A 24,036-nucleotide genomic window follows, 5' to 3' on the forward strand; every position below is an offset into this window, starting at 1 on the left:
CAGACTTGGCTGGCCTCAAACTCAAAGACTGTCCTGCCTCTGTCTCCAGAGTTCTGGGATTAAAGGCGTGTTCTATCATACCCGGTTTAGGCTTAAACTTGAAAGTGCTGGCATTTGCAGGGAAGCTCTGCCAGGCCTGGCTCATGAACACCTCTGCCGTAAGCCTCCACGGTAGCACAGGAGCTATGTCACATTTAGTTATACTTAAATACTGTGTGCGCGTGGAGCCTGGCTGAGACTTGTATTTACTTTCCATACTTCAGAATTATTCAAGATCGGAAGTAGAAATACTCAAGTATAAATCTTTGAAAGGCTTTTACCATGCCTTTATCATCTTAGTCGAATCTACATTTGACTTCTTAGCTCTTAAGGACTTTGAAAAGGTGACCCAGTCAGAGGTCAGTATTTTTCTTTGCTTCTCTTGAGGAAGTCAAATCTTAGAACACACAGAACTTTGCTTTGTATTTGCTGTTCTTAATAGACTGTCTTAAGAAAGCAACCTCAGTTTTGTTACAAGAAATGGCTGAATATTGACTGGATGAACAGTTTTGAGCACTACTCTCCACATGGCTTCTGTTTTGCCAGGATACAATGCAACTGTCCTGGCCTATGGGCAGACTGGATCTGGAAAAACTTATTCAATGGGAGGTGCATACACTGCAGAACAAGAACAGGACTCAGCCATTGGGGTTATTCCCAGGGTAATACAACTGATCTTCAAAGAAATTAATAAAAAGAATGACTTTGAATTTACTCTGAAAGTGTCTTACTTGGAGGTAAGTGATTTCTCTCCAGTTATTCTGAATTCAAGATTATCTTTGAGTAGGAAAATACATCCAAATGAGATTTTTCTTGGCATGACTCAAATCAGCAAATTGAATTTTTAGTAAATTGCATTTTAATAAATTGATAGCAAAAACTTACTTGCTCAGTTGGATCTGGATGCTACCCAGTTCTTTTCTTAATTAGAATTATCTACTTCATCTGATTGTTAGAAGAATTGGCACTGCCGTGCAAAAATATGAGAGGAATTCTTTAATTTTAGTTTGGCTTGTATCACTGATTCTCTGTGGAGTCTGCAGAAAAGTGCTCCATTTCACTTCACTACTAAGGCTTGAATTATAATGCTGCTACTCCATGAAGAATGTTATTAAAAATCAGGCAAAATATTATGCTGTGTGTAAGTGGTGATAAAAATGTATATTTACGCAACAGATACTTATTGAGCTCTTACTATGTGCCAGACCCTGATTTGGATACTTAGATCATGTATTTCGGAGCTATCAGGGGACTAACAGGTTTTAAACCCACTGTCCTTATAGGAACCTGAATTCTAGTGTACATCAGTATAAAATTACTGTCCAATTGTATCTAAGCTCATGACACCAAAAGGCATAAGGCATATTTAGAGAATCTGGCTTCTGAGAAGCTAACTTATTGGTTCTGCTGAAGTGATGCAGTGATATACATATATGAGGAACTGTAATTAAACTTATAAAGTTTATGCATGTAATCATAAATTGTGTGTAAATAGTTCATCCTCACGTCAAATTGCGTTGTTATCAGATATGAGATAAAATGAGAAGGGGCGTTAAAGATGATTACAATTACCCTTTATTGTTTTTTATTTTAAATACTGTGTTTATATGTATGTGGGTTTGTGCACGTGGAGTTATAGGCAGGTGTGAGCTGCCTGACATAGGTGCTGGGAACCAAATTGGGGTCCTCTAAAAGAACAGTAGAGGACCATTGAGTCATCTTTCCAACCCTACCCAGATTAGCTTTCTTAGTCTTGATTAATCCAGCCTTGGTCAAGGTAATTGAACATACAAAGGACTGGAGAAACTAGCATAGTAAATAGTGACATGAGCAATAAGAGTAGTGTCGCTCGTGTCACATGAAACCCTCTCTTAATTATTTAAAGTTTTACTGTTTTATTGAAGTATTAGATATTAATTGTTTACAGGATTCTGAAACTAGGCTCTCAAGTATGGTAGCCACGTGCTACAAGGAGGCATTTAAAGTATAATTAATTCAAATTGTACACACAGTTCCTTAGGCACACTCACCACTTATTAGTGACAACCCTCTCTTCCCTTGCTCCCAACTTCCACCCTGTCTTCCTGTAAGCAACTAATGCTTACATTTTAATTGACTAAATTGGTAAAAGTGATGCTGTTATGATATCATCTAGGAACCGAATTTGGGGCCTGGAGAGGTAGGTGTCTCTGTGGAGAAAAGCACAGGCTGCGCTGGAGGTTCAGTCCTGGAGGAACCTGTCCCAGGTTCAGCCCCTCAGCTCTGGAGGATCAGATGCCCCTGGCCTCTACAGGCACCCGCATTCACATATGCATGCCCATATATATACAAGCATATCCATAATTAAATAAATAATGCGAATCATTTGTAAAGAACTGAACACCAAATGTAACTTTTCATGTACTTGTTATTTCCAAGTGACTATCTTAAAAGCAGGTATTAATTTGTTATATGAACTTATCCCTAAAAAAAAAAAAAACAATTTAATGCATATAAAGTCCTTTTTCTTCCTTTTCCCCTTTATTCTCTCTTCTACCCCTTCCCCTGCTTCTTTTTTCCGCTCTCTTCCTCCATCTCCTTATTTTCTTCTCTTTTCTCTACCTCTTCCCCTCTCCTGCTTTCCTCCCTCCTGTTTCCTCCTGTCTCTAGTTCTCCCCTTTCCTCCCCGCCTTCTCCCCTCTCTCCTCTCCCCTCTCCCCTTGCCTCTTCCCTCCCCTCCTCTCCCCTCCCCTCCCCTTTGTTTTCTCTTTGCTTATTTTGTTTACAAGGCTAGGGATCACCCTCAGGGTCTGTGAATGGCAGACATAACAAGAACTTTACCACAGTTATACATGTGTCCATTACAGCCTTTATAACTGTATAAAAAATTACTTATGGTCTTGAGGTCCACACAGAGATGGCCACTGTTAACATATTTTGCCATTTTCTTTCAACAATATCAGATTTATAATGAAGAAATTTTGGATCTCCTATGTTCATCTCGTGAGAAAGCTTCTCAAATAAATATCCGGGAGGATCCTAAGGAAGGCATAAAGGTGTGTTTTCCCTTCCTTCCTTTGTTCCTTTCTTTCCTTCTTTTCTTCTTCTTTCTCTCTCTCTCTCTCTCTCTTTTTTTTTTTTGATGTTATTGTGAATGTTGGTAACTACTAAAGCTCATGTCCTTTTCTTTACCACTGTGGTTTTGAATTATTGCTAACATCTCAGGTTCTGTTTAGCACTAATTCCTTTAGTTAATCTAGAATTATTAGATGAGTATTTATATGGGATGAAAATTCAGCTTCATCATTTTCTTGCTACTTCTGAAAGCATGTAGCAGCAATTAGACATTAATTGTTTACAGGATTCTGAAACTAAGCTCTCTAGTATGGTAGCCACGTGCTCCAAAGAGGCATTTAAAGTATAATTGATTAAAATTGAACAAGCAGTTCCTTAGGCACGCTCACCACTTATCAAGGAGACACCGTTCTGTGTGGCTTCTGACTACTTTGTTGTCTATAACAGATGTGAGAGATAGCCATGGTCACAGAAAATTTTACTGGAAATCACTAACAGACACTGTACTGGGCTCTAGACTGATATAAAAAAGTAGAAAATTAAACACAAGTGTAGCACACATACCCTATAGTGAGATGATCATTTATCGGAGAGCTTTGGTCACATGGTCTAGGCGCAGTAGTTAAGTACTTAGGACTAGAAGATTCAGGGGCTAGAGGTGGATGAAATCAAGGAGTCCAGATTTGAAGAAATATGCAGAAATCATAGCTTATCTGTCTTCTTCCCCCATTCCTCTTCACAAAGAACAGAGAGTGACCATTTATGGTGCAGGCAAAGAGGAGGTGCTTGTTCGTCTGAGGCTTTTTTCCTTCAGGATCCTTATGTGGTTATCCAGGTATTAAAGCCAGACTTGAAGTATCAGACCCTGTAAGCTTGAAATATCAAGGAAAAAAATTTGGATAGTGAAGACAAAACCTGGGCAAAATATACGCTCTCACCAAGAAGAACGCTGTGTCAGATAACCTGTCGACCATGTCTTAAGATCTTTTATATGCTCCGCCTGAAGGCAGGAATTTAAAACCCAGGCATTGTTTGAAGCAACATAGCGTGATTCACAAAAGTTTGTGTTCCTGACACAAATTGGAGCAAGAGCAAGTTTGTAAACATTTTTTTTAGGATAGCATTTAAGAAATAGGTTTGTTGAGATGGTGCAGCAGGTAAAAATGCTCTCCACCAAGCCTTATAACCACAAGATGGAAGTAGAGAACTGACGCCTGAGAACTTGCTGTAGCAGCTGGGCGTGTATACACATATCCTTGCACAATAAATGAACTGTAAAAAAGAAAGACTTTTTATAGTGAGGGGTAACTCTAGCAGGAAAGGTAAATAAGACTTGGTCTGGGAAATGAAAGGGGATGTGTCAGAAAAGGCTATGAAGCCAGCCTAAGCAGTTCAGTTTCTCCCTACCCCCAACCCCTACCAACAGTATACAGTTCTGTGAGCCTTCTGAAGGAAGCATTGCCCTGGCTCCTCACAGTGGGCTTTTATCTTACATGTCTATCTCTCCAACTTTGTTGCTCCTGGAACTTCAGAGAGGATTTTTTTTTGTATCCTCATCATCTAATATAAGTGTTAGTAGTATGCTACCCTTTTCGGAAGGCTGACTGGAAATGACTTGACAGGGAGAAAGACTACGCTGGTAAAGATGCAATTGGGGGAAATCACTGCCTTGTTTTTCCACGCAAGGTAATATTGCTGTGGATGTGGTTTAAAAACAAACAAAGAGGAAATAATCAATTCCCAAGAGTATCGGAGTTGGTGATCCATGGATATGAAGGAGTGGGAGGAACTGACAATGATTTAGTTTTGAGACTTTGAGGATAGTGCTTTTCATAGACATGGAGCAGTAGTGAGGAGAATTGGTATCAGTGGAAGCAAGATGATTTTGGTTTATAATGTACTGATTCTAAAGGATAAGTAGTCAGCAGCTAGAAATAAAGGAAGAGAAATTAGAGTCACAGAACTAGATTAGGAATAGTGTCATAGCATGATAAGGCTAGGAGAACCTCATGACTTCCCTAGTCCTTATCACCCCTTTTCTCAACTTTGTGGGGAAGATTGGACACCTTGGTTCTCCAAATATCACAGAGTTCCTGGTTTAAAAGTCCTCCTTTTTACAACCGTTGTGTATACTGATATTTTCCTGGAATAGGAAAGCATTTTCCACTTGCTAATCCCTGTATTTCCATTCAAGTATTAGAAGAAGGATTCAAGGAAGCCTTTTTTTCCCTCTTGCAATTAGATTGTGGGACTGACGGAGAAGACTGTGCTAGAGGCCTCGGACACTGTTTCCTGTCTAGAGCAGGGTAACAACTCCAGGACTGTGGCCTCCACAGCTATGAACTCCCAGTCATCTCGATCTCATGCCATTTTTACAATCTCCATCGAGCAAAGGAAGAAGAATGACAAGTAAGTTACAGTATTGCAAATGCTAGGTGGCCGCCTAGGTTGATTTGACACTCAGATGTTGGAATGATGAGCATTCATGACCGCTGGAGCTGCTTTGGCTGTCTCGAAAGACACGAAAGCTAGCCAGTGAGCTCTGATAGCTCAGCTGCTTTTAAGCTTCTGTATTGTTTTCACTGTTGTCTTTCCTGTTATCATCACAGAAGTAGCAGTTTTCGTTCCAAGCTGCATCTTGTAGATCTTGCTGGATCAGAAAGACAGAAGAAAACCAAGGCTGAGGGAGATCGCCTGAAAGAGGGTGAGATAATCATGGTCAGAGCTCTCTGTGAAACCTTGCGTGCTTTTGTTGCTATTGTTGGTATTTTGAAGGGACTATTTCAGCTCATCTTCTAAGTGTCTACAGTTCAAATTTGAGATGACTTTCAAAACTAGTGAAAATTGATTCCTCTCCCTTGTGCTGATTCACAAATTCAAGTGTGAAATTGGAATCTCTTCTTCAGTTGGTTTACATCTGGTCCAGTAAATTCTAGTCTTAATTTATCTCTTCCAACTTATAATTAAAATATTCCAGTTCACTGTTCCATGTACCCGCTGTCCCTTGCAGATGTTGTCATGTGTAAACCTTATCAGCATGGCTCAAGTCGTATGAAAGCTGATGCTATTGGAAACGTCTAGTATGACAGTAGCCCAGTGACACGCATGAGCTCTTAATTCAGCATCGAGCTTTCATTTTTGGATGAGTTTTATACATGCCCATTTTGTTTTATATTCATACTTTTAAAGATCCTTACCTTCTTTTTATTAGGTGTTTAGTTCTGAGTTGATGGGTGGGATTTACATAGTTGAATATAACTCACATATTGTATTTAAAACTGTACATGCCAATGGATTCTGTATATTCAGAGTTGTGCAGGCATCACCACTGCCTGATCTCGGAATATTTTATCACCCCAAAGAGAAGTACCATAACCCATTAGTGCCCACCCCCCATTCCCATCTATCTCCAAAGAAAATATTTGATCTTTGGTAATTGATGTCTTTCACTTAGCACAAAGTCATGTAGCATGTTAATCAGTACTTCATTCATTTTATTGCTGAGTAATATTTATTTGCATGGATAGACCACATTTTGTCCTGTTCACCAATTTTCCAATGTTGGCTGTTGTAAGTATAAGTTTTCATACAAACAAACTGGTTTTGTTTTTGTTTTTGTTTTGAGAAAAGGGCTTTCACTCTATTTTTTGGCTCACCCATAATTCAATATGTAGGTCAGGCCCAGGTCTCATAGGAATCCGCCTGGTCTCTGTGTCCTGAGTGCTAAAGTTAAAGGTGTGTGCCACTGTGCCTGACCTCAGACAAACTTTTAAATATATCTTGAAAACATACATAGGAATGGAATTGCTAGGTTATTGGTTAACTCCACTTTAACTTTCTTTTCTATAAAGAAAATCCAATCCTTTTAAAAAATATACAATGCGTGAATTTTAGTATATTTATAAGGTGATGATGGTTGTTTAACCATCACCAAGGTACATTTTAGGATGTTTATATTCTTTCCTGAGCAAAGCTGATACCCATTAGCAGCCAGTTTGCTTCTGCCCTGGCAATAATGAATCCTCTGTCTCTACAATCACTCTTCTGAGCATCTCTATAGAAGGTTTTACAGTGTGTGCCCTGTTTTCATTGACTGATATTTTTGAGCCAGTACCTAGGTTCTTGTGCATGCTAATCCTGAGCTATAGCCCTAGCCCTTCATTCATTGACTGTTTTCTCAAATCATGTTTTTATAATTCATCCATGCTATAGCATGTATCAATGCTTCATTCCTTTTTATGAGAAATTAATAATTCATTTTATAGAAATAACACATTTTATTGATGCATTCTTCCTTTGACAGGTGTTTGAGTGGTTTCTAAGTTTTGTTTGTCTTTGTTTCATTGGTTATTATGCTTAATGCTGCATGTTTGGTTTGGTTTTATTTTTTTTGTTTTTGTTTTATTTTGGTTTTTCGAGACAGGGTTTCTCTGTGTAGCCCTGGCTGCCCTGTAACTCACTCTGTAGACCAGGCTGGCCTCCAACTCATAAACCCGCCTGCCTCTGCCTCCCGAGTGCTGGGATTAAAGGTGTGTGCCACTAATGCCCTGCTGTTTGTTTGTTTTTTGATTATTTTTTTCTTTTTTTCCTCTTTTTGGTTTTTTCAAGACCGGGCCTCTCTGTAAAGCCCTGGCTGTCCTGGAACTTACTCTGTAGACCAGGATGGTCTTGAACTCAGAAATTCTCCTGCCTCTGCCTCCCAAGTGCTGGGATTAAAAGTGTGCACCACCACTTCCTGGCTTGTTTGTTTTTTCAATCAAGCATTGTGTAGCTCAGGCTAGCCTTGAACTTACTATATAGCCAAGTCTTGAACTTTTGATCTTTCTGCCTCTACCTCCCAAGTACTGGTATTATAGGCATGTGTCACGTGCCACTACCCTATTGACTATGGCTGTCCTGGAACTCATTCTGTAGACCAGGCTGACTTAGAACTCAGAAATCCGCCTGCCTCTGCCTCCCAGAGTGCTGGGATTACAGGCATGCGCATTCATATATTCATAATCATATATATATGAATAGAATTGCTGTTGGAACTCACTCTGTAGAGCACACTGGCCTTGAACTCACAAGGATCCTCCTGTCTCTGAGATTAAAGGCATGTGCTACAACACTGGGTATTTATGTCTTTTTAAAAAGATTTAATTATTTTATGTATATTAGTACTCTATTTGCGTACATCTACTTACCTGCATGCCAGAAGAGGTCATCATATCCCAATATAGATGTTTGTGAGCCACCATTTGGTTGCTGGGAATTGAACTCAGGAACTCTGGAAGAGCAGTTAGTGTTCTTAACCACCAAGCCATCTCTCCAGCCCAATTTTATGTTGGTTTTTTTTATTTAATTCTAGCCCTCCTAATAGGTATAAAATAGTATTTCATTGTGGTTTTCATCTATATGCTAACAATTGTTTTCACATACTCATTGACAATTTGTATATTTTCTTAGGGAAAATGACCATTTTTATCAGTTATATTTGATTCATTTTAAATAATTTTTGCATGTGAGGTTAAGATTTCCTTCCTGTGCATGTGGATATCTAGTTATCTAGTATCATTTGTTTGAAGACTTCTTTTTTCCCCTGTGAAGTGATTAGACTAGCTGGTGGCTCTGGGTCCCTTTGCTTTCCCAAGTGCCTCTCTGACCTGATTACTATACTTATGGAGTGAAATTTTGAAGTTGAGAAATATGACACACACACCCCCAACAATTTTATTTTCAAGATTGCATTGGTTCTTCAGGGTTCCTTAAATTTCCATGGCAATTTGAGGATCAACCTACCGATTTCTGCAAAGGAGCCAGCAGGAGCTTTCATAGCTGCCATACCTAATCTGCAGATCTGTGCAGAGCATTGCCTTCAGCACTGTTCAGTCTCACAATTGTGAATGCTATCTTTTTTCTTTATTATCTTTTAATGAGCTTTTTTTTTGAAGTATTACTTTAATGGTTCTGTTAATTTTATTTCTAAGTATTCTTTTCAAAACTATTAAAATGGAATTGTTTTGTTAATTTCATTTTTAAAATTGTTTACTGAGTTGAGTAAGTTGATCTTGTATCCATTGGCCTACCCTGTTTGTTGGTTCTAATAGTTTGGTTAGATGTTTCGTGATGGCTCTCTACAGGATTTGTGAAGGGAGAATTTTACTTCTTTACAATCTGGATACTTTTATTTCTTTACTTCTTTTTCTTATCTGCCTATTTGTCCTTCTAGAAGAAGCTTCAGTACATTATTTGGTAGAAGTAGTATATGTGAATATTGTCGTGTTCTTGATCTTGAGAGAAAATACAGGGTTTTTCCCTTTAAGTTTATGTGTGATGTGCATTTTTCATAGAAGCCTCCAACCATGTTGAGGAAGCACATGTCTGGGTTGGTGAGCATTACTTTTATTATGTATGGGTATTTGTCAAGAGCTTTTCATCATGTTTGGCATGGTCACATTATTTTTGTGCTTTCATTTATTCCTTGATTTTTGGTGGTGGCATTTGGTTAGTTTCAGTCCTGTAGATTTCTTGAACTAATCTGTACAGTTTATATTCTGTCTAGTTTGCCCTCACACAAACTTAAGGATAGGCTAGTGACCAGTCTCACATCTCCTTAAATGCTTGGACTTCAATCATTTACCAAGGGCTTCATGTATGGACAGGGGTACACCTTCGACACCCAGGTACTTTATAACTCTGCTTTAGCATTTATTCATTGCTTGAGCAAACCTCAAATATTATGTATGTTTTCTATCAACTATTTTGCTAATTAGAATTGGCTACTGTTAGAGTGATTTTTTTCCTCTCTTTTTAGGTTTATTGAGTTTTATTCTTTACACATAAACATCATATATGTTCAAGATAATGCAATATTTTAGCAATATAAATTCATTATGAAATGATTAGCACATCATGCTAATTACTGTGTCTATCACTTAACAATTGTTTTAGTCAGTGTTCTATTACAGTGAAGAAATACCATGATTGAGGCAACTCTTATATAAAAGAAAGCATTTACTTGGGGGCTGGCTTACAGTTTCAAAGACTTAGTCTATTATCATCATAGCAGAGAGCTTGGTGGCAGGCAGGTATGGTGCTGGAGAAGGAATTGAGATCTACATCCTAATCTGCAAGCAGAGAGAGACTAGCTGACTCTGAAAGACTGGGCCTGGTATGGGCTTTTGAGATTTCAAAGCCTACCCCAATGACACTATTTCCAAAAGAGGCCACACTTCTAATCCAGTCAAGTATAAGAGATGACTAAAAAGATTAACAAATAAAACATTAAACTGAAGCAAAAGGATGATAAGTTGTAGGCCAGACCAGACCACAGACCTTAAGACTGGGGCTAGAGAGATGTCTCCGAAGTTTAGAGAATTTGCAGAGCAATCATGACCACGGTTTGGATTATAGCACTCACTCTTGTAACAAGCCAGACATCTTGCTAATACCTGAAGTTCAGAACAGGGTGGAGACGGGAACATCGTTGTGATTGCAGGCTTCCATCCTAGTAGAGAAAATGTGAGTCTGAGGTTCAGGAGAGACCCTGCCTCAAAAGAATAGGCATAAAACAATAGAGAAAGATACCCAATGTTATCTTCTGGCCTCCACGTTCACACATGCTCAGATATGCAGATGCCCACATGTAAATAAATGAATCATTGAAAAAATAAGGCTGACTTTAGTTGTTCTAGCCAAAGAACACAATTGTTCAGCATGCAGGAAAATGGAACCCAATGGAGATGATAGTAAGCAAAATAAGTCAGTCAGAATAAAAATATGTTTTCTCTCATTATGGATCCAAGATTTTATATAGACACATAAAATCTTTTGTGTGTCTGTGTATGTGCATGCATATTAAAAGTAGAAAATCTAGTACATGAGCCTATAGGGGGCCATTCTTATTTAAACCACCACAGTCTGCTCCCTGGCCCCCATAGGCTTGTAACTATATCATCATGCAAAAATGTATTCAGTCCAACTTCAAAAGTTTCTATACACTGTTTAAAAGTTCAAAGTCTCTTCTGAGACTCATATATTCTCTTAACTGTAACCCCCTCTAAAATCAAAATCAAAAAGCAGATCACATACTTCCAACATACAATGGCACATTACCATTCCAAAAGGGAAGAAAGAGAGCATAGTGAAGAGCTATTGAAACAAAGCAAGACCAAAAACCTTAAGAGCAAACTTAACATTCTACGTTTCTGCCTGATGTCAAAGCACTCTTCAGATCTTCAACTCCTTTCAACTGTGTTGACTGTAACACACTTCTCACTCTTGGGCTGCTTCCATACCCTGTTAACAGCTCTCCTTGGCAGATATCCCACAGCTCTGGCATCTCCAGCATCTTGGGGTCTCCAATGCAATCCAGGCTTCACCCTCATAGCTTCACATAATGGCCTCTCTGGGCCATTGGTTTGCTTTGTATTGCTGACAACTGAACCCATGCTAGGCAAGTGCTGTACTACCGAGCTGTGCTCCTCAGCCCAGCATAATGTTTTTGAGGTTTATATATATTCTTGCTTTGGCTAATGATTGTCTCTTTGTATTTCTGAATAATGTTCTAGACTTTGACTAGACAATGATTTGACTTCCATTACCTTTTGACTTGTTTCAAATGTTAGTCATTATGAACAATACTGTTCAGAACATTTGTGTGCATGCCTTTTTGTGAATATGTTTTAATTTCACTCCATGACATACTTAGGAATATAAGATGGTAAATATGTGCTTATATTGATTAGCAGTTCTCTAATATATTTGCTATCATATCTCCAGTGAGTTCCCACTTGTTCCTGTCTTCATCATTCAGATTGCTTCATACATTGTAATAGGTGTCAATCTGCATATTCTCATAGTTTTAATTTGCACTTCCTAGATGACTTGTGCTGGCTCCCTTTTAGTAATACTGGCTACCAGCTACTCTACTTTTTCCTAAGTGTCTGCTCATATCTTTCTTGCCTTTTTCAGAATTTGAATTTTCCATCTTTTTGCTGAGGTTTCTGGTTCTTGATATTTTCTGGGTTTAAGAAGGAAGTACTTGGGTTGCAAATATTCTTTTCCAGATTGCAAGTTACCTGTCATTTGTTTGTTTGCTTGTTTGTTTGTTTGTTTTGAGATAGGGGTTTCTTTTGTAGCTCATGCTTCCTGGAACTCACTAAGTGGCCTGAGATAGCCTTGAGCTGTGGATCCTCTTGTATTTGGCCCTGACTGCTAAATTATAGGTGGGTACCATTACACTTGGTTCCTGCCTATTTTGTTTTGTAGTTTTTGTATGTGTATGTTTGTGTATATGTGTATGTTCACAAGCATATGCTGTGATAGACATGTAAAGGTCAGAGGATAATTTTTCGGAGTTGTTTCTTTCTTACTGTGTGGGTTATGAGATCAAATTCAGATCAGGAGGCTTGGTGGCAAGTACCTTTACCCACCAAACCATCACATCTTCAGTTTTTTGAGACAAGGTTTTTCTTTGGCTGTCCTGGAATTCCCTCTGTAGACCAGGCTTACCTCAAATTCAAAGATCTACCTGCCTCTGTCCCAAAGTGCTGGGATTAAAGGCATGAGTCACCACTGCCCGGCCCCATTGTACCTATTTTAATGATGTCTTTTGTTGAACAAAACTTTGATGTGGTCTAAGCTATCAATTTTTTTTCTTTTGTTTTTTGGTGTCTTATCCATTAAATCTTTGTCTACTACAAAATTATTGAGTGTGCTCCTATCTGAAGTTTCATGGACTTAATTTGCATTTAGTTCTGTGATGGGTCTTAAATTAGTTTTTGCTTATAAAATGAGATAAGAATTGAGGGTCATTTTTCCTTTACATGGATATCCTGTTTATGCACTGCTTATTAAAAAGAAGTTCTTTTATAAGCACATATTTACCATCTTCTAAGCATTCCTAAGTATGTCCTGGAGTGAAATTAAAACATGATTACAAAAGGGCAGGCGCACAGATGTTCTGAACAGCATTGTTGATTAGGCAGGGAACATAGCCCAGTGGTAGAACACTTGCCTAGCAGGCACAAGGCCCTACGTTCAGTCCCCAGACTACAAACAAGCAAGCAAACAAAAACCCTTGAAAGAAGGATTTATTTCTAGACTATTCTGAACTGTGGATCAGTTTGTTTGTGAATGCATCTTTAAAGAGTCAGGAGTATGTTATGTTTTACTCTGGAAAGTCAAGTTCCCCTTGACTTTTCGTTTGTCAGAATTGCTTTCTGAGAATTTTAGAGTGAGATCGTCAAGTACTGAAAATTGGAGTTCAGTTAATAAGTTAAGGAGAATTTGGGTAAAATTTGCAGGTGTCTTGATACAACTTATTTACTTACTTGTCTTGTTAGGAATGAGATCATCAAGTACTGAAAATTGGAGTTCAGTTAATAAGGAGAATTTGGGTAAAATTTGCAGGTGTCTTGATACAACTTATTAATGTACTTGTCTTGTTAGGCTTACTGCAGCATATTATAGAGCTTTGTTGATATTTTGAGGATTTTCTGTTTTCTGTGTCTACATAGTTTGAAAAGAATCCTTTTCTGATCCTGTTCTGGTACCTACCTACCTTGCTTCACTGCTTTCTTCTCTCATCTGCTGAGATTGTCTCAGTGGCTTCCACTGTCCCTTCTCCTCCTCCTCTTTTTTTTTTTTTTTGGCCTTTCCATGGCTGGCTTAGAACTCACTCTGTTAGACCAGGCTAATCTTGAACTCAGAGAGCCACCTGCCTCTGCCCCTGCCTCCAGAGTGATGTCACGTTATTTTTGATTGAACACTTTTGTCTCTTCATTTCAAATATTTCGGCCTCACTTCTTTCATTAACTTCATTAGGGTTATGCTGGGTGGTGCCAGTGGTAATTGGCATTCTTTTTTAAATACTCTAGCCAGGAAGTTCCCAGTGATTTACTGTTGACCATCTACTGTACATTTATAGCATGCAGCCATTATCAAGTTAAGAAAGGGGTCCTTTATTGTTGGTTTGCAAGTAGTTGCACTTTTAAATTATTATTTTATTTTATGTGTTATGGGTGTTTGTCCTGCTTGTATGACTATGTACCACATATGTGCCTGGTGCCCACACAGGCCAGAAGAGAGTTGTAAGCCACCATGTAGGTGATGGAAATGGAATCTGGGTCCTCTGGAAGAGCATCCAGTGTTCTTAACCACTGGGCCGTCTCTCCAGCCCTAGTTGTATAATTTTAAAATAAGAAATGAGTACCAGATAGATATAATAGGTATACCATATTCCCAACATGTGGAAGTAGAAACGAGAGACTCAGGAGTTCAGGGCCATCTTCAGCTACATAATAAGTTGGAGACCAGCCTGGGCTACATGAAACACCATCTCAACAAAAATAAGAGAGAGGAGTAAAATAGTGTTGTATTTTATCACTTATCATTGATTAGAAAGGAGAAAGTATCCCTTCTCCTACTTTCTGTTGATAGAATTCTAAAAATAGATTTTCTATAATATACTGAATTGACTATGAGAGGCTATTTTTTCTCTCTCCTGCTGGATTTACTGTCTTAGTTATATGTCTTATAGCTTTTGCGAATCTGGCCTATAACTTTTTTGGTATATGTGCTTTCCCATCTAATATTAGTTTGAATATAAAATGATTTGGAAAGCTTTCAGGTTTGCTTTAACACCATTTATACTGTATTTGGATTCTTTTCAAATGTGTTTTTGGTGATTTGATTTTTAATATGTTGATTCAATTTTGCTAATTTGTATTTTTCAGGAAATTATTCATTTTGTGTAGATTCTCAAATTTGACATGATATTGCAAATAGGCTTCCTTTGTATTCTAACCTATGTGTTAATTTTGTGTTTTGTTTAGGTTGTATATCTTCTCTACTTTCCCTTACATTTGAGAGACTGTCTGCCTAGCTGTATGCTTTTATTTTTCTTCCTTCACTTTGTGCTTGGGTTGTTGGATTGTGTACTCCTTGTATGGATTTTTGGGTTGATACTGAGTTTGTATCTTCTCTTTCCCCTTTAGAAAGTTTTCTGAGCATGTATAAAAGTGGTCTGGATGGTGTGATGACTCCCCTAGATATGTGGAGCAGTTTTAATGGTGATTAACAATGTGACCAGTCTTGTCTCACCTGCATCCTATGTCCTTTCTCCCTCTGATAGCATTTTGGTGAGGTAGTCAGATTTGGGGCAGTGGATGGATAATATTAAACTAAGCCCAGATGTCTTGTTTCATTTCAGGGTATATATGTAAAAAAGTAAGAACTCATTTTAAGGCCTCTTCCTCTGGGTCCCATATTGAACTCGAGTTGGAAGAGGCGAGTCTGGTCTCAAAATGGAGGTAAAACTGCCACCTAGCTGCCCCTAGCCTGTCTCTGGGCGATGCTGCTGCTGCCACCGCCCGCTGCAAGCTGCCCGGGGCGGGTGTAGGGGTGATCTAAAGGAACCAGAGCAGCTGGTTTATTGGTGGGTCTGAGCTTTGAACCACAGATGATAGCTTAAGAGAACATTTTGAGAAATGGGGCACACTTAAAGACTGTGTGAGATCCCCAAACAAAATATTCCTGAGGCTTTGGTGTTGTGACCTGCTCTTGTGTTGAAGAGGTGGGTGCTGCCGTGTGTGCTCTGCCACACAAGGCTGACTGCTGTGCCGTGCTACCAAAGAGAGCTGTTTGTTTCTAGAGAGGTTTCTGTAAAGCCTGGTGCCCATTTAACAGTGAAGAAAATTTTTGTTGGTGGCATTAAAGAGGATAGGGAAGAATATAAGCTGAGAGGCTACTTTGAAAAGTATGGCAAGATTGAAACCATAGAAGTTATGGAAGACAGGCAGAGTGGGGAAAAGAGGATTTGCTTTAGTAACTTTTGATGATCATGACACAGTTAATAACATTGATGTTCAGAAATACCACACTATTAATGGGCATAATTGTGAAGTGAAAAAAAGTCTCTCTAAACAAGAGATACAGTCTGCTGGATCACAGGGAGGTCATGGAGGTAGGTCTGGCAACTTTATGGGTTGTGGAGGAAACTTTGGAGGTGGTGGAAGAAACTGGTATAAGAGGAAGCTATGGTGGTGGAGATGGTGGCAGCAGAGATAGTTATGGAGGAGGTGATGGTGGATATAATGGATTTGGAGGTGATGGTGGCAACTATGGTGGTGGTTCTGGTTACAGTAGCAGAAGAGTTTATGGAGGTAGAGGAGCGGGATATGGAAACCAAGGCTTTGGATATGGTGGTGGTGAAAGAAGATAGATATGATGGTTACAATGAAGGAGGAAATTTTGGTGGAGGTAATTCTGGTGGTGGTGGGAGCTATAATGACTTTAGAAGTTAACACCAGCACGGGACCAGATGGCTTCAGTGCAGAATTCTATCAGATCTTCATAGAAGACCTAAAACCAATACTCTTCAAACTATTCCACAAAATAGAAACAGAAGGAACTCTACCCAACTCGTTCTATGAAGCCACAATTATGCTGATTCCAAAACCACACAAAGATCCAACAAAGAAAGAGAACTTCAGGCCAATTTCCCTTATGAATAACGATGCAAAAATACTTAATAAAATTCTTGCCAACCGAATCCAAGAACACATCAAAACGATCATCCACCATGATCAAGTAGGCTTCATCCCAGGGATGCAGGGATGGTTCAATATATGGAAATCCATCAATGCTATCCAATACATAAACAAACTCAAAGAAAAAAACCATATGATCATCTCATTAGATGTAGAAAAAACATTTGACAAAATTCAGCATCCTTTCATGCTAAAAGTCTTGGAAAGAACAGGATTCAGCCCATGCCTAAACATCATTAAAGCAATATACAGCAAACCGGTAGCCAACATCAAACTAAATGGAGAGAAACTTGAAACAATCCCACTAAAATCAGGGAATAGACAAGGCTATCCTCTCTCTTCATATCTTTTCAATATAGTCCTTGAAGTTCTAGCTAGAGCAATTAGACAACATAAGGAGGTCAAGGGGATACAAATTGGAATGTAAGAAGTCAAATTATCACTATTTGCAAATGACATGATAGTCTACTTAAGTGACCCGAAAACCTTCAACAGAGAACTCCTACAGCTGATAAACAACTTCAGCAAAGTGGCTGGTTATAAAATCAACTCAAGCAAATCAGTAGCCTTCCTATACTCAAAGGATAAGCAGGCTGAGAAAGAAGTTAGGGAAATGACACCCTTCACAATAGCCACAAACAATATAAAGTATCTTGGTGTGGCTCTAACCAAACAAGTGAAAGATCTATACGACAAGAACTTCAGGTCTCTGAAGAAGGAAATCGAAGAAGACCTCAGAAAATGGAAAAATCTGCCATGCTCGTGGATTGGCAAGATTAATATAGTTAAAATGGCCATCTTGCCAAAAGCAATCTACAGATTCAATGCAATCCCCATCAAAATCCCAACTCAATTCTTCACAGAGTTAGAAAAAGCAATTCTCAAATTCATCTGTAATAACAAAAACCCCAGGATAGCTAAAACTATTCTCACCAACAAAAGAAATTCTGGGAGATTCAGTATCCCTGACTTCAAGCAATACTACAGAGCAATAGTGTTAAAAACTGCATGGTATTGGCACAGTGACAGACAAGTGGACCAATGGAATAGAATTGAATATCCAGAAATGAACCCACACACCTGCGGTCACTTGATCTTCGACAAAGGAGACAAAAACATCCAGTGGAAAAAAGATAGCTTTTTCAACAAATGCTGCTGGTTTAATTGGAGGTCAGCATGCAGAAGAATGCGAATTGATCCATTCTTATCTCCATGTACTAAACTCCACTCCAAGTGGATCAAGGACCCCCACATAAAACCAGACACTCTGAAACTAATAGAAAAGAAACTGGGGAAAACCCTTGAGGACATGGGCACAGGGGAAAAGTTCCTGAACAGAACACCAATAGCTTATGCTCTAAGATCAAGAATTGACAAATGGGACCTCATAAAATTACAAAGTTTCTGTAAGGCAAAGGACACTGTTAAAAGGACAAAACGGCAACCAACAAATTGGGAAAACATATTCACCAACCCTACATCTGATAGAGAGCTAATTTCCAATATATACAAAGAACTCAAGAAGTTAGACCCCAGGGAATCAAATAACCCTATTAAAAATGGGGTACAGATCTAAACAAAGAATTTTCACCTGAAGAAATTCGGATGGCCGAGAGGCACCTTAAGAAGTGCTCAGCATCATTAGTCATTAGGGAATTGCAAATCAAAACAACCCTAAGATTTCACCTTAACACCAGTCAGAATGGCTAAGGTCAAAAACTCGGGAGACAGCAGGTGTTGGCAATGATGTGGAGAAAGAGGAACACTCCTCCACTGCTGGTGGGGCTGTAAGATGGTACAACCACTTTGGAAATCAGTCTGGAGGTTCCTCAGAAAACTGGACATGACACTTCCGGAGGACCCTGCTATACCTCTCCTGGGCATACACCCAAAGGATTCCCCAGCATGCAATAAAGACACATGCTCCATTATGTTCATAGCAGCCTTATTTATAATAGCCAGAAACTGGAAAGAACCCAGATGCCCCTCAAAGGAGGAATGGATACAGAAAATGTGGTATATTTACACAATGGAATACTACTCAGCAATTAGAAACAATGAATTCACGAAATTTTTAGGCCAATGGTTTGATCTGGAAAATATCATCCTGAGTGAGGTAACCCAATCACAAAAGAATACACATGGAATGCAATCTCTGATAAGTGGATATTAATTAGCCCAGAAACTCTGAATACCGAAGGCACAAATCGCATAACAAATGACTCCCATGAAGAAGTATGGAGAGGGTCCTGATCCTGGAAAGGAGTGATCTAGCGTTGGAGGGGAATATAAGGACAGAGAAAAAGGAGGGAGGTGATTGGAGAATGGGTGGAGAGAAGAAGGTTTATGGGATATATGGGGAGGGGGGATCTGGGAAAGGGGAAATCATTTGGAATGTAAACAAAGAATAAAGAAAATAAAAATATTAAAATGAAAAAAAAGTTAACACCAGGCAGTGGTGGTGCACACCTTTAGTGTATATGGTTACAAGAAGGCTTTAAAATAAAACAGAAACTGCTACAGTTCTTAACAGGAGAGAGACCAAGTTGTTGAGCTGCAGGTTACTTTGCGACAGTCAAATGCATTAGTGGAACTAATCTGCCACAGAAGGAATGATGATGCACCTTCAGGAAAGTCACTGCAGCTTAAACAGGAAAGCCTTCCTGTTCAGGTCTGTCATAGCCAGTTTGCAAAAGGTGTGCTATTGATGAATGCAGTGTAGTGTCCGTTAGATGTACATCCCTGAGGTTTTTCATCTGTTGTAGCTTTTTCTTTTTCTTTTCATTACATCAGGTATATTGCCCTGTAAATTGTGGTAGTGGTACCAGGAATAAAAAATTAAGGAATTTTTAACTTTTCAAAAAAATAAAAAGCACTCATTTTAAAAGACTCTTGCCTAAAATTACTCGATTAAATTGTCTCAGATTTTATTTATTTGAATAAGAATATAAATAAGACTCACACTTTGTTATTTGATAGGCCCTTGGTTTTGTTTTCTGTTTGAGACAGGTTCTCACTGTTAAGCCCAGGCTGGCCTTGAACTCATTCTACTTACTGTCCCTGTTAGCAAAGACTGAGGGTACAGTTGTGAGGAGGTGCATCATCCTGATCCCTAGATCTTTTAAAATCTGTTGATAGCTCCTCCATCCCTTCTTTCCCCTCACATTCTTGGGAATGTACTGACTGAAGAATTCAGGCTGTCCTCTAGGATTCCCCAGTCTGAACCTCCCTGATGTGTGACTTAGGTGGGGCTTACTCTTGCCTTGTCTTTGGCCTACTATTTTTTCTTGCCTCATTTGTAAAACCTAAATCCTGAGAGATACGCCAACTAAACATATTCATAGTTAGAAACTAGCAGAAGTCCTACTAACTGGTAGCCTCACTGTAACTATTAATTTTTTCTATGCTTTTGTTTGTATCTAATAAAGGGACAAATTATGCTATAATATGTCTGTACTTCGTCAGTTAAATTAACACTGCAGGGAGTTTGGTAGGTGCTTGTTAGCGTTTGAAGTCATTTTGAGTATGGAAGAGGGTCATATGGGTGTAGCGTCTACTAATGGAATTATGTCAGTTTCCATTCTCAAAGATAAGTCTTCCTCCTCTATTAGAAGGAGTCATTTTCTACCTGTTGTGAAATACGAAACTTGCCAGGCTCCTCCCTAATACCTGCAGAGAGGGTGGATGTATAGCCCGTCAGAATATTGCTACATGCCATATTATTGAGAGTGAGGAGGGCAGGCATATCTATGTGGCTGGTTTGATTTTTTTTTTTAATATTTTTTTTTATTCGATATATTTTTATTTACATTTCAAATGATTTCCTCTTTTTTGAGGCAAAGAAGGTAATGAAAAATGCCACAGTTGAGGCCTAGATAAGGTGAAAGATGCCAAGAACTGTAAGAAAGGCAGGGATGAAGCAGAGTGTGTCACATACCCATGACTACCCATACTGGGCCACATGCACAACGTTGGCTTCGGAAGATCTCCTAGAGGCATTGGGGTCATCTTAGTTTATGTGAGTGTGATATCTACAACAATAATCACATCACCTAATGTGCTTTTTCTTGCAATGCCCCCTGCTCTCAAGTGACTAGTAGAAAGGAGATTACAGAGGAAACACTTCTGGATTCGATTTGGAATGTGTCAGATTTAGAATACATATTAGAAAATGTTCAGGAGGAGGTCCTAAATTCTGGATAAGATATTAGAAACAGCTGGTCTAGGGACATATATTTGAAAATTATGCAACTAGATAATGAGAAAGCAACACTACATAATAGTGAGGAACACTTACATTTTAAGGCCAGGAGTAAAGTACTCAAATAATGACATCGAGGAGCCAGAGTGATACATGGATACCCTGGTGTGGGTTTCTGTATGAAAGGGATTGTCATTTGTGGCAAATGCTTCATTGTTATTACATAATGAAAGCTGAGAAATGGATAGATTTTCCCACTGCGGTTTTCAAGGGTTTTTGCCAAAGCAGTCTTTAAGGAATTAGGTCAGGTTACATTGGATTAAGGGACAGATTTAACTACTGTTCTAAGTGTGGGCTGTCACATTTGTCTTTTCCATTAATTTCTCTATTCTTGTACTTTTTAGCAACATGTACTGATATTCTGCCAATTTCTAAACTTAACATAAAAATGGCTTCATTATGTATGTGTGTTCTGTAACTATTTTCTTCAACATTATGTTCTTGAAATTCATCCATTTGGTAATATATTTGTTCCAATACAATTTTTATTGATTACACTCTTTGAGTTTTCTTGATATTAAATGGGTAAAAAGAAAATTACCTCTGCCAATATTTATTGGTATTGTTTCTCTTGCCTTTTGCCTTTTTTATTCATGAGGAAGAAGGGTGTCGAAGAATAAAACCTGGGTTTATGAAGTTGTTTTTCTCATGGGACTCTAGCTTCCAAATTAAATTGGAATTGTTTTAATATTTTATTATTTGGGATGATAAATGGCATTGTTTTTGGCAAATAGTAGCTAATTACTTTAGTTATTTCTTTTGAGTTTTTTTTTAATACTAAGTTATCTTTTTCCTTCAACTTCAAAAAAAAAAAAAAAACCCAAAAGTTGTGGTTTAGTATTATTGCTTCTACTCTCTGGCTGTTTAGTTCCTTGGGTATCTAATTTTCCTTTGTTCACTGAGACCCAAGCATGCGGCTGCTATGCCGTGGCAGCCATCTACATAGACAGGGCACAATGCTTTCCTCCCGTGAGCCGACACATAGTAATAGCCATGCTGTTGAGCAGCCTGGAGGAGGCATCACAAATGAACAGTCTTCATCACGTCTCGCAGGCTACGCTCACGCAGTCGACTAGATTTGGGAATATAGGGCATGTGGCATACCTTCAATTTTATATCTTTCCCCAAAATACAAAATTTTAAAATAGATGCTCTCTTATTCCCAAAAAGGCACAGCATGAGATTATTCCTTTTTTTATTAAATATTGCTGCTGATTTGCTAAGTGAAATTGTTGCCTCATGGGTTGAATATATTTTTGTTTATAGACCTTTTTCGTTCCTTGTTGAATTGCTTTTTCCAGGTATTATTCTTCCTTCAGTTAGTAAGTACATTTCCCATTACAATTAGATTACAAATGCATTGCAGGAAGTTAGCAAGTGTGTTAGTCCACTCAAGTATTAGTTTGCACGTATGAAAGTGTCCCAGTGATACTCATACTGTTTCAGTGAGTTGTTTACTAAGGGGAATACACATAAGGAGCCCCCAGATGAAGAAATAGTGTTAGAAGCATCCCAGAAGTTCCACTGTGCTCTCTTCTAGTCTCCTTAAAGAAGAACCACAGCCCCTTAAAGAAGAACCACAGCCCAAACCTCTAGTCCTACATTAATTTTTCAGTATGGACTCCTTTGTGTCTGACATCTTGCACTTAGTATAAACTCACCAAAGAAAGTATAGTATGCCCAGCCATTTTGAATTTCTACAAGTAGAGATGCTAGGCGCATATACTACAAACTATTCCAAACTGTGTTTTCAAACACTGACCAACTTTTTATGACACAGTGTGTGTGTGTGTGTGTGTGTGTGTGTGTGTGTGTGTGTGTAAGACAGAGATCAGTCTTGGGAGTCATTACTTTGGTGTCGTCCACTATGATTTTTAAGACAGTATATGTCACTGGGGCCTAGGGTTTGCCATTTAGCCTTAGCTTTTTGACCTCTATAGAGTTGGGATTATGAACATGTACTATCATGCCTGCCTGTTTACATGGATGCTGGGGATTGAGCTAAGGTTTTCATGCTTGCCGAACAATCGTTTTCACTAAGCTGTCCTCAACCCCTTGTCAGAATTTTTTAAATGTTGTTTATTCATATGTATATATGTATTTTTTTTAATGTTTGAGTGCTCTATCTGCATGTACACCTGTGTGCCAGAAGAGGGCATCCGATCTCATTATAGATGGTTATGAGCCACCATGTGGTCACTGGGAGTTGAACTCAGGAGCTGTAGAAGAACAGTGGTCAGTTCACTTAACCACTGAGCCATCTCTCTAGCCCCCATGTCAGAACTTTTCATTTTTGCCAGTTGAGTAGGGATAAAATTACATTTCATTGTGGTTTTAATTGTCATCCCTGATGGCTATGGGGTTTGTTTATCCTCTCATTATTTTTATTGGCTACTCATCTTAAACTCAGAGCAATCTTCCTGCCTCAGCCCCCTAAGAGCTAGCATGAGCCACCACACTAAGCCTTCCTTACAGTATTTCTAAAGCATGGTCCTTTATATGTTCTTCATATAATTGCATTCATTGAAAATCTTCCACTCCTGTATGGTGTGCATGTGGCTTCTCTCCACAGTCATTCTAAGGCTGGAGCCAAGGCCTCATGCATGCAGCTGGTCAAGCTACATCCCTAACATTCACTCTCTTCATTCGTGTATATGCTGTTTTCATCTATATTTAAGAAACTCAGCACTCCAAGTTCTCAAAGACATTTTCTATTATTGGTGAATACATATCCATTTGTCCTAGCACTATTTTAATTTTTTCTCTCACTGAGAAGCAGCCACTTCTTTTATATCTATGGGTATGTGTATATCGAGTATCCAAATATGCCTTGATGTGTTATGAAAATTATGATGGTATGGTGCCATGGACTCCAATAGTTGGAAGGCTGAAGCTGAAAGGTCACGTGGGTCTAGGAGTTTGAGGTCATCTTGGGCAATGGAGCTATTTCACCTCGAAAACAAATAAGTAGGTAACTAAGTAAACCTGGGGAGATGGCCCAGTGTGCAAAGTACTCGGAGCATCAGCGTGAGGGCCTGAGTGTAGATCCCTCATGCCATGTAGAAAGCAGACATGGTAGCATTTATCTATCATCCCAGGGTTGAGAGGCTTAGAAGGTAGGATCCCAGCAACTAGCCGTTCATCCAG

At 38.8% G+C, this 24,036-nt stretch overlaps 1 protein-coding gene and 1 pseudogene across 6 annotated transcripts in view; both read left to right on the forward strand.

The window, feature by feature from the left end:
* Positions 1-24,036, forward strand: part of Kif4a (kinesin family member 4A) — a 105,553-nt gene that overhangs the window by 8,399 nt on the left and 73,118 nt on the right. For all 6 annotated transcript variants that reach the window (XM_052170162.1, XM_052170160.1, XM_052170166.1 and 3 more), the window contains 4 exons: positions 586-776; positions 2,982-3,074; positions 5,336-5,502; positions 5,703-5,797. In XM_052170162.1, coding sequence (XP_052026122.1) covers positions 586-776; positions 2,982-3,074; positions 5,336-5,502; positions 5,703-5,797 — 546 coding nt within the window. The remainder of the gene's footprint in view (positions 1-585; positions 777-2,981; positions 3,075-5,335; positions 5,503-5,702; positions 5,798-24,036) is intronic.
* On the forward strand, positions 9,726-16,382 carry LOC127675435 (heterogeneous nuclear ribonucleoprotein A3-like; annotated as a pseudogene).

This window comes from Apodemus sylvaticus, chromosome X (genome assembly GCF_947179515.1).
Source record: "Apodemus sylvaticus chromosome X, mApoSyl1.1, whole genome shotgun sequence".
NCBI classification, from domain to species: Eukaryota; Metazoa; Chordata; class Mammalia; order Rodentia; family Muridae; genus Apodemus; species Apodemus sylvaticus.